A 10552-nucleotide genomic window follows, 5' to 3' on the forward strand; every position below is an offset into this window, starting at 1 on the left:
AACTGATTTTTTTTGGATGTGCTTCTTCCTTTATTTTGTATGTTGGTTTTTTTTTGTGATTTTTAAATTGAAAACTGACAGTTATACAAATAAAATATTTGGTACTATTTACCTGAACATTGGCATGTAAATAGGCCATACTTTTATAGTAATTATTGTTTGTGCTAAAAAGAGGCAGATTGAAGGGACAAGGTATATATTTCAGTCATCATGTTGACTGCTGTAGAATAATGAAAACATGATGTAATGTTTGTGGGAAGCATTTTTAATGTGCACTTGCACTGTAATTACAACTTGGATTTCTTATTAACAGTTGGCATACTATTACCAGAGGAAAGGCTGGAAGACATGCTTGATATGTGCAGATACTTACAGAGCAGGTGAAATGTGTATTTTTGTTTTTAGCGATTCTATTTTTGCCAGGTGTGCATGTTTTACATGGCTAACAAACAGTGTTTGCATTATACAGGCGCTTTTGACCAGTTAAAACAGAATGCAACAAAAGCAAGAATTCCATTTTATGGCAGGTATGTATCCTTAACCATTTTTCCCTGCTAAAATTAATTATCAAATTGAGTTCTGTACAAGCTCAGTGAACTAATTAGTATATTTTGATACATCTAGAACACTGATCTAATGTAGGCAGTACGTGCCCACCCCCAGGGGCAATGGAAAGAACGGTGAGGGGGGAAAGGGGCAACGGGCACCTTTAGTCAAAGTATTGATGTGCAAGAAAGACAAGCGGAACCAGTAGCCTTTAGGATCATAAGGGAGGGGTGAGAAATTAGAGCATGTGGTGTCAGGGGAGAAGTGCCAACAAAAATGAGCTTTCACATTTGGGACCCTGCTTAAGCTTTGTGAGCTTTTGGGGGGAACTTGGCTGGTAGATTGAAGGTGCAGTGCTGCTCCAGCTTTCTTTCATCAGACAGACCAAAAGAAGAGGTAGCAGAAGAAATAATGTTGGTGTGTGCGTGTGATTTGAGGATGTAACAGGAAGGCACATCTTGGGGAAGGAGCCCTGGTGGCACAGTGGTTAAATGCCTGTACTGCAGTCACTTACAAACCATAAGGTTGCAAGTTCAATACCAGCCAAGGGCTCAGACTTGACTCAGGCTTGCATCCTTCCAAAGTTACTAAAATGAGTACCCAGCTTGTTGGGGGCAAGTAGCTTACAGTTGTAAACCTCTTAGAGACTGCTTAGGTGGTATGAAGCTGTATTTAAATGAGGCTGCTATTGCTATCTGCAGTCAGTACTTCGAAAGAGTCTTTTGCCTCTGTGTCTGAAAGTCTTTCCTTGCTGGGGAGAAAAATAAGAAGGTGGCTGTGACCTTCTCCATCCTGGTGAAGACCAGCATGGTCAAGAGGCTTCTTGGTTGCTCTTCAGCCACCTGCTCAGTTGCTGCCCCCAGAGTGACCAAATGCAAAGGGAGCAGTGACTGAGCTGCTGATCAAGCAATGACTGAGAAACCTTTCACCTGTATCAGCCTTGCAGCAAAGGCTGGCACATTTGAGAGGCTTCTAGGTCACTGCTCAACCAGCTGCTCAGTCACTGCTCCCTTTGCACCTAGTCACCTGAGGAGCAGCAATCGAGCAGTCAGACAGTTGGCCTTCCTTTTGATGTAAGGCTGGTGCAGGCAAGTTGGAGGTCTGCGCCTCTGCTGCTGCTGCTGCTGCTGCTGCTGCTGTATTTACACATGATAGAATAAGGCAGAAGAGGAGGTGGTGGCAAGCTGGGGGACAGCTGAGATAGATGCCGCTGGCCAGGTGGATGCTGCATAAACAGTAGACCTAATATCAAAAAATAGACATTGGGGGCACTAGGGTTGTTGCCCAAGAGGAAAGGGGGTAGAAGCCCCAAAATGTTTGGGGACCACTGATCTAGAATAAATATATAGTTGACTTTAATAATTAAAATATGTTTCATAACTCTCCAGATAAACTTAGTTACTTGGAGTCTTTGTCCTTTCATTAGATGGGCAATCTAGTTTTCAACAGAGGTCTATAAGAATGCTATCATGCTATTTTCATTTAATTCTATTGAACAGTCCTCCTCTTACATGCAGTACACACAGCTCTGAATCAGAGGCTTCAAGTATAGCTGCATGAACAAGTTCTTGTGAATATGTTAGTTATCCACTAGAAACATTTAGATCAGCAAACCTCCAAACTTGCTATTTTCTCTTGAACAACTGTCAGGGCTGGGTGGCCTTGTGTCCTCCCCAGGAGAGTTTAAAGGGCTGCACCCCCACCAAAAAATTGAGAAATTTTCTTTGCTTCCGTGTGCCCCACTGCATCCCTTAGGCATGGGGCAGCTTTTCCATAACTTAGAGGGCATTTGGGTGTATTTGAGCAATTTCTTTTTTTTAAAATTGGGGAATCTGAGAGTGCACTTTCCCCACTCCTGTTCTAGAACAAATACATTGGCATGCTTTCAATACCTTTTTCATGTAATTACTTATTGACTAAATTTGTATACTGTTTTTCATTGAAGATTTCAAAGCTGTTCTTAAACATGAATTAAATGAAGAATAAACCATCCAAATAAAATGTTTAATTCAATGCCAGTTTTGCTTTTACAAAATAAATTGCTGGATAGATAATATTGGGAGCTCTGAAAGAAAATGAAACAAATTGCATGCAAAATAATGCTTTCTGATAACTAAGAACCAGGGGAAATTGCTCCCCCCCCCACTTGCAAGTAGCAAGAACACTCCACAGCTTTATATCAAGGTAGCTTTCTTTTGCTGTATACTGCTGTAGCACATACCTGTTCTTTTCCTCTATTACTGTAGGCCAGAATATGAAGAATATTTTCATTATTGAATTGTCAGATTCAATAGAAGGATGAACAATTGAGTTTTTAAGTAGGCACAATCCATTTCAGGTGACCTAAAATCCTAGTGGAGTATTGCAGTAATAGAAAATAATCTTGGGGGTGAGAATGACAGCGGCTCAGGAAGCAGAAAAGAAGTGAAAATTATACACTGCTGCTGTATGTTAACTAGAATGTTGAGGGGAGGAAGGCCATTGTTCCATTACCAGAAACAATGAGGTGGCCCTGGGGAGGTGGGGCTGTCAGTACTAAGTACGTAGCCTGTCTCGGAAGGGGCTGCTAGCTAGCTGAAAAATGTGTACTTGCAGAGCAATTCCTACTACTTCTGTCTGTCAGTTTTTGGGGGAATTGGCCTCTCAGCTGCCTGGTTACAACAGTTTGGGGAACCCATTTAGACCAAGGTCCAAGGCTGTTACGTCTCTGGGTGAGATGGTTCTTTCCCATGTCCTAGGGGGTGAATTTCTTGGAATGTTTCTTAGGGGCCACCTTAGAGAAATGGGCAGGTCGAAGGGCACAGAAAGGGGCCAAACTAAAATTGATGTGGCCAGATGTAATATTTATCAATTAGTATGTTTTTCAATCAAATATAAGGAGCATAGCTCAATTCTAAGTATATCTGTTTAAGGCTAAGCCCCAGAGCAATAGCTTACCCAGACTGCAAAGAACAGTTCCATTCCATGCAGTAGTTTCCTCTTATCTCTGATCACTGGTTGGAGATAAAAGCAGAAGCTTGTGGGCTGGATGAGGAAAGCCTGCAGGCTGCATCTGGCCAATAGATTGGAAGATCACTGTCCCAGGACTGCACAGTGGTGTCACGTGAAAACCATCTCATAATTTCACATAAGCATGTATTTGCCTGTTGGAACAGTTATACAGAGATGGATCCTGTGATTATTGCATCAGAAGGTGTTGAAAAATTTAAGAATGAAAACTTTGAAATAATTATCGTTGACACAAGTGGTCGTCACAAACAGGAAGACTCTCTGTTTGAAGAAATGTTGCAAGTTGCTAATGCCATAGTAAGTATTGTATCAGTAGTAAAATAACAGATAATTCTCTAATAAATTAGCTTGAAGTTGTTACAATAGATTTGTTTTGATAGTTGGAATAAGTAATTTTACACTATCAGTGTTCTGCTAATTTGAGAAGTTTTCATGTTAAATTCCTTAAACTACCGTATATACTCATCTATAAATCTAAAAAATTATGCCCAAAAATTGACCACAAAATTTCAGGTCAACTTATTTACAGGTCACGATGGTAATGTGATAGCAGCTCTTTCAGATTTCCCCATGCAGTTTCTTTCTCTCTTGAGCCAAGCAGAAAGAGTCCTGGGTGATTGACTGATATTGCTGTTTGTTTAAGAGTCCCTCTCCCACCCACGCGAAGGCTAAAACGAAAGCTGAACGCTGAAGCAAAAAGCCTCAATGAGAGTCCCTCTTGCCACAGGCACACAGACACACACCGAATGAGCCTCCAAGTTTTACCCTCAACCTATTCACAAGTCATGGCAAAATCCATAATTTTGGCCCCAAAACCTGCCCTCGACTTATAATCTATATCAATATAATATGCTGATATTCTGGCTATTTTATTTTCTAAAAATAACTGTAGAAATTATTCTTGTCCTGAAATGTTAAATATGTGGGTTTTAAAAAAGCAGATTTTTATATGTACATGTATGCAGCATGATCCTCAGCATGTGTACTTAGTCATAAAGTCATCTGGATTCAGTGGGACTTACTTTCAAGTTAGTTTGTACAGGAATCTTTCATGTCTCTGCTTAAAATGAGTGAAACAATCATGAACAAAAATGTTTGCTACTGAAGAAGTCATAAAACTGTGTAGTATAAATCCAGAATAAGTGCTGCTTAGTTGTTGAATAAATTGCCATGTTCCTTGATAATGTGTAAAAAAAAATCTTAACAAATTGTAAACTTTTTTTTAGCAACCAGATAATATTGTTTACGTGATGGATGCCTCTATTGGTCAAGCCTGTGAATCTCAAGCAAAAGCGTTCAAAGATAAAGTTGATGTTGCTTCTGTGATTGTGACAAAACTTGATGGCCATGCAAAAGGAGGTGGGGCACTTAGTGCGTAAGTATCTTACTTTTTAATTTGGTTTATATCCCACTTTTCTTCTGAGTGGGACTCCAGGTGGTTTATAATACAAGTTAAAACAGAGGATCTGCAACAATATGGAGTATAAAAGTTAAAAAAGCACTAAACCAGGCCTTCGATTAAAACATTACTTTTAAGACATTAAAATAAAAAGAAGTTAAAATACTTAAAATACACATTATACACTAAGAACAGCACACCCAGTTGCACTCACTCCACCCTGGTCAGCCAATGCTGAAGGCCTGCTCAAACAATAAGGTCTTTTTCTTCATTGTGGGGCTAAGTAGCACTCTGAATGACTCCACAGTAAAACAATTCTGAAAGTACAGAAACAAACCTAGCTTATGTTTTATCACTGAGTTAATGTTGAAGCACCTTTTTATTTTACTTTTGTGGAAATAGAAACATTAAGAGTAATTGACTATTTACTGTAATGTGGATACAGGAAAAGTGGTTTTCTTTTCAAAATTGTTTCTGGTAGGGTGAAATCAGTTTTCCCAATAATAAAATCCAGGGACTGCAATATTTAATATACCATGAGCCTTGTTCTACCAGTCTGTTTACAAACAGAATTTTAAACAGGCTTACCCTGCATCAGTTGTGATTTACCTCATGATGATTTTCATATTAAGCTTTTCATTTGAGAACATTACAATATATTTTAAATACATCTTACTCAATACAGGCTTATACACTTTATTAACTCTACGCCCAACTAACGTACAGTATATTTTGTACTATTTTGCAGAGTTGCTGCCACTAAAAGTCCAATCATTTTTATTGGTACTGGTGAACACATAGATGACTTTGAACCCTTTAAAACACAACCTTTTATCAGCAAACTTCTTGGTATGTATTGCAGGAGTTTCTTTCTAACACTGTGGCTTCCTCAGTCTTTACCTTTTCTCGTGGAGGCTTTATTTTTTTAAATTTTCTTCTGAAGATGGCTTTTTGTATTCCAGGTATGGGAGATATTGAAGGATTGATAGATAAAGTAAATGAATTGAAATTAGATGACAATGAGGCTCTTATAGAGAAACTAAAACACGGTAAGCTATACCAAAAATACTTTTATCATGCTCTTGAGTAGCTTAATATATTACTCGGCTTGTAAATGTGTTGTAGAAAAATGAGTGGGCAGCCTGATTTTGCTAATACCAAAATTTAACCAACGTCTTCTGTGCTTCAGGTCAATTTACCTTGAGAGATATGTATGAACAGTTTCAAAACATTATGAAAATGGGACCCTTCAGTCAAATCTTGGTAATTATGGATGAAACTTCAAAACTTTGCATGTATAAAAAGATCTTTAGAATATTTAGTACTGTAGAATTAAATTGCTATCTGAATTTTAAAATTGCATAAAGATATTAAAGTGTACTTGAAATAGATATTTACTATTTTCATATTGCTTTTGTAGGGTATGATCCCTGGTTTTGGAACAGATTTTATGAGTAAAGGCAATGAACAGGAATCAATGGCAAGGTTAAGGAAACTGATGACGATAATGGACAGTATGAATGATCAAGGTAACACTTCTAGCTGCTTAAAACTGAATAACAGATGTGCTGAAGTGTATTTATAATAATGTCAGAACAGTGAACATGCTTAATTGTCTAACTTTTATATTTTGTAGTACAGTGGGACCTTGCTGTTTGTGGATTAGAGCATCCGTGGACGGCAAGTCTGCGTTGTCACCAATGGCTGCGTCTACAGCCAGTTGCGACAACATTGGAGACAACTGTATTGAAGCCTTCCCTCCAAGGCTTCTGCCCCAGTCTTGGCTTTAGGGACAGTTTGGAGGCAGAGGCTGGAGCCCTGTCAGCTGGAGGAAGCCACAGGGACTTGGAGCCTGGAGGTTCCGTCATGGGTGTTTGGCCTGGTGGAAGGCTGCAAGACCCAGCTTCGGCTCTCTCCAGCTGACAGGGCTCCAGCCTCTGCCTCCAAACCATTCCCAAAATCAAGCCTGCGGCAGCAACCTTAAGAAGGAGGGTGAGAGGGAGGGAGGGAGAGGGCATGTGGCTACGCTGCCGTTAAGGACAAGGGGACTTGAGCATCCCTGAATTTTGGTATCAGCAGGGGGGTCTAGAATGGATCCCTCATGGATACCGAGGGCCAACTGTACTTAAATTCTAAGATCTAAATCTTAGGGCTGGATTTAGACTTGCTCCTCTATGAACAGGAAGAGTTCTTCTGTTCATTGTAGAAACTGGATCTTGCATAAACTTCCTGTTGATGGAAGGGACAGGGTGATATTTGTGTCCATTTCTCCCTGAAACTCCCTATACCATCTTCTGCACTTTTTGGAGGACCCTCTGTAGAAGAGTGGGAAGTGTCACTGGTGACTGCAAAAGAAAGAGAGAAATGGAAAATGTTGCTTTCCCTTCCTCTATTGTCAGTAGAACCTTTAAGCAGAAGTCTGGAGTCAGCTCTGTGCTCTTATGTAAGTAACCTGTCTGATCAGACGCTACAGTTTTACAGTGTAGTAATAGCTTTGGTTGCTGCTTTTAGAAGTGGCATTTCTGTACATGAAATTTATTATAGAAAATGTGAGAATATAGTATCAGTATTAAGTGTTTAATGTTAATTGTGTATTAAGCTGCTAGTAGAGAATTCTGGGCTGTTACCTTTTTTAAAGAAAATGCAAAAGCAAATTGGAAACACTTGGAAGCATTTTAACATACAGTACTATGTTGCAGAATGAATACCTTTCACTGTTTTTCTCATTACAGAACTAGATAGTACAGATGGGGCCAAAGTTTTCAGTAAACAACCAGGAAGAATCCAAAGAGTAGCAAGAGGTTCTGGTGTTTCAACTAGAGATGTTCAAGAACTACTAACACAGTACACAAAATTTGCACAAATGGTGAAAAAGATGGGTGGCATCAAAGGACTTTTCAAAGGTGAGAATATGATTATATGGAATGAATGTCTGAAACTGAATTAGTTGCTACATTTTAGAAACTTTAGTTCTAGGGTAACCTTAAAATCCATAAACATCACAGGTGCAGTAACATTTATGTGTATGGATTGAATTTTTAACAGGAATCGTAGAAGTAATTCCTTATAAATTTTCCACAAGGAGTTAGATATTTGTTTAATTTGAGGAACAGATTCATGTTCATAATTCTGTCCTAGAAAAGTATTATTTACCATGATTATCTGCTATTGAAAGATGATGCCAAGGCATAAGTGGTAGAGATGAATAGACAATGGTTCCTGTCTCTTAAAAATAAAACTACACTTTCTAACAAATCAAAATTTATTGTCCAATATCAGAGTTCAGCATGTTCCTAAACCTAGTTGAATGATGCAGTGATAAAAATGACTAAATTTGATAGTTATTGATTATATTCAAATAATTCTGACCAGATAATATACTGCTTATGAATAGCACCAACTCTAGTAATTGTAGTGATTTTGCTTGTGATTTCATTAAATACAACTACCAGTACACTTATACTTCATACTCTAAATGTTTCTGTTGTGTTACCTTGTCATTTCCCTCTTTTCTCCTTCTCCTCCTTTTTTCTTCCTTTTAAGGAGGCGACATGTCAAAGAACGTAAACCCATCCCAGATGGCAAAACTGAACCAACAGATGGCAAAGATGATGGATCCTAGAGTTCTTCATCACATGGGTAATGGTTATGATTTTTTATGTTAATATTTTTATGTTAATATTACAGGCGAATGAAGTCCTTGTATTTAACAACTTCAATGCCGTATACTTATGCATATTGTCCAGCAATAAAATCCACATTAATTAGAAAGTAACTGGCCAATAAAGTACTTAGAGAGAACCTTCAGTACATCTAGAAAGCAGTTGGGGAACTATAAGCCCTCCAGATATTGGATTGTAATTTCCAAGATTTCTCACCATTGCCCATGTTAGTTAAATTTGCTGGGAGGTGCAGCCCAAAAATAATTGGACAGCCATAGCTATGCTTCTGTAAGATAGACTAAACTCACCCTGGCACAGGCAATTATGTTGAGACAAATAGGTGCTTCACTGGTGCGTACTAGGATGAAAAGATAAAATTTATTTTTGCCTCAATAATTTTTTTTAAAAAAACTCAGTTACACTGGACATTCAACAGGCTAGCCAGTCTTTTCATCAAATGCTTATATTCTTTTCCCAAATGTAAATGATGGTTTATTGAAGAAAGTGAACTTTGTTGACTGTACTTAAATCATCATCAATAACACATTGGTGCTAGATTTTAGCACCAAGAAAGCCATGTCTTCTTCTTTGGAGATTTTTGAACAGAGGTTGGATGGCCATCTGTTGGGGTGCTTTGATTTTGTATACCTGCATGGCAGGGAGTTGGACTGAATGGCCCGTAAAGTCTCTTCCAACTCTATGCTTCTGTGATTCTAAAACTATATGTGACATGACAGGTTTATGTTTTAAAAAAATCAAGCCTAAAACAATCTTTAGTACATGTTCCATTTAATAATGCTTCCTCCAAACTAATGTTGAAGTTTTGATATGGTATTTAATCTTACTCTTTTGTTCCAGGTGGCATGGCAGGTTTGCAGTCAATGATGCGGCAATTTCAACAGGGTGCTGCTGGAAACATGAAAGGCATGATGGGATTTAATAACATGTAAAAAAAAGCCTTAATAAACTGACTTGGTTAACCATATTTGCTGAAACATCAATAAAAGAATGAGATTTCCTATTTTTACAGTGAAGGGGAATGTTATTGCAGCAAGTGACACTTTTGAAACTTCAATTCTGAGAATTTCTAGATTTATTTCTAGAAAGTGGTTATATTTTTGCTTAAATTAGCTTTTTTCTGTTTTAATTTTGATGTTACATGGAGATTTAAGTTAAAAATTTAATCATGTACAAATTTAATATTTAGAGGAACTTTTTAATTGCCTCAAATGGCAGCCGTTATATTTGTAAACAATTCAGATCGTTGGTTAATACCAATATGTCACAAATATACTGTAAAATAAACTTAAGTGATTGTAAATTTAAGTGTTGCATTTTTATGACATTTCACTGGACGTCAGAAATAAGATTGTTGCACAGAAATAAGCATTTGCTAGTGCTGATCTTTTTCTTTCTGAATGTATTGAAATGTCTTTGATGGAGGCAGGTGCATTTACTTTGGACAGACTTACTGACTTGGTGCATTTACACACCTCACACCTTTGACTGCTGATTTCTTTCTATTCAGTGAAGCAGAACCTAAAGATTTCCAAACTGGCAAAACTTCATAATGTTCTAGAAATAAGCGTTGGCCACTTACAAAAAAAAACACACAACATAATTATATGGAGAGTAACTATTTCCCTAGTAAATATTTTTCCTTGTAATATTTTTCTGCTGTCCTCCTGATACTTTAGGCTTAAGGCCCAACACCAGGAATAGGCTAAAAGCTAATAAATATGCCTATGTTTTTGCTGTTTTAATTCTATAACACTTTACATTGTCAGAAGCTCCTTTTTTTTGGAGGCTGCCAAGAGATTTGAGGAAGTGAGCACCAACACTAAATACTTTGTCTCTCTTGGCCACATGCCTTTTACCCACCATGAGCTCAATTTCCTTGTTTCTTTCTTCAATGTATACAGTCTTTGTAAACTTC

At 37.9% G+C, this 10552-nt stretch overlaps 1 protein-coding gene across 1 annotated transcript in view; it reads left to right on the forward strand.

The window, feature by feature from the left end:
• The window catches only part of LOC149314906 (signal recognition particle subunit SRP54), a 28006-nt gene extending 18064 nt beyond the window's left edge, over window positions 1-9942 (forward strand). Inside the window, exons 6-16 of the mRNA XM_089522102.1 lie at window positions 314-380; window positions 470-527; window positions 3702-3852; window positions 4782-4930; window positions 5703-5803; window positions 5917-6003; window positions 6144-6217; window positions 6375-6483; window positions 7687-7857; window positions 8498-8593; window positions 9475-9942. Of these exons, the coding sequence (XP_089378228.1) occupies window positions 314-380; window positions 470-527; window positions 3702-3852; window positions 4782-4930; window positions 5703-5803; window positions 5917-6003; window positions 6144-6217; window positions 6375-6483; window positions 7687-7857; window positions 8498-8593; window positions 9475-9566 (1155 nt within the window). The 3' untranslated portion in view covers window positions 9567-9942. The remainder of the gene's footprint in view (window positions 1-313; window positions 381-469; window positions 528-3701; window positions 3853-4781; window positions 4931-5702; window positions 5804-5916; window positions 6004-6143; window positions 6218-6374; window positions 6484-7686; window positions 7858-8497; window positions 8594-9474) is intronic.
• Window positions 9943-10552: the final 610 nt, after the last annotated feature.

This window comes from Sceloporus occidentalis, unplaced genomic scaffold (genome assembly GCF_023333645.1).
Source record: "Sceloporus occidentalis isolate IW3139 unplaced genomic scaffold, rSceOcc1.0.p SCAF_4, whole genome shotgun sequence".
In the NCBI taxonomy this organism is placed as follows: domain Eukaryota; kingdom Metazoa; phylum Chordata; class Lepidosauria; order Squamata; family Phrynosomatidae; genus Sceloporus; species Sceloporus occidentalis.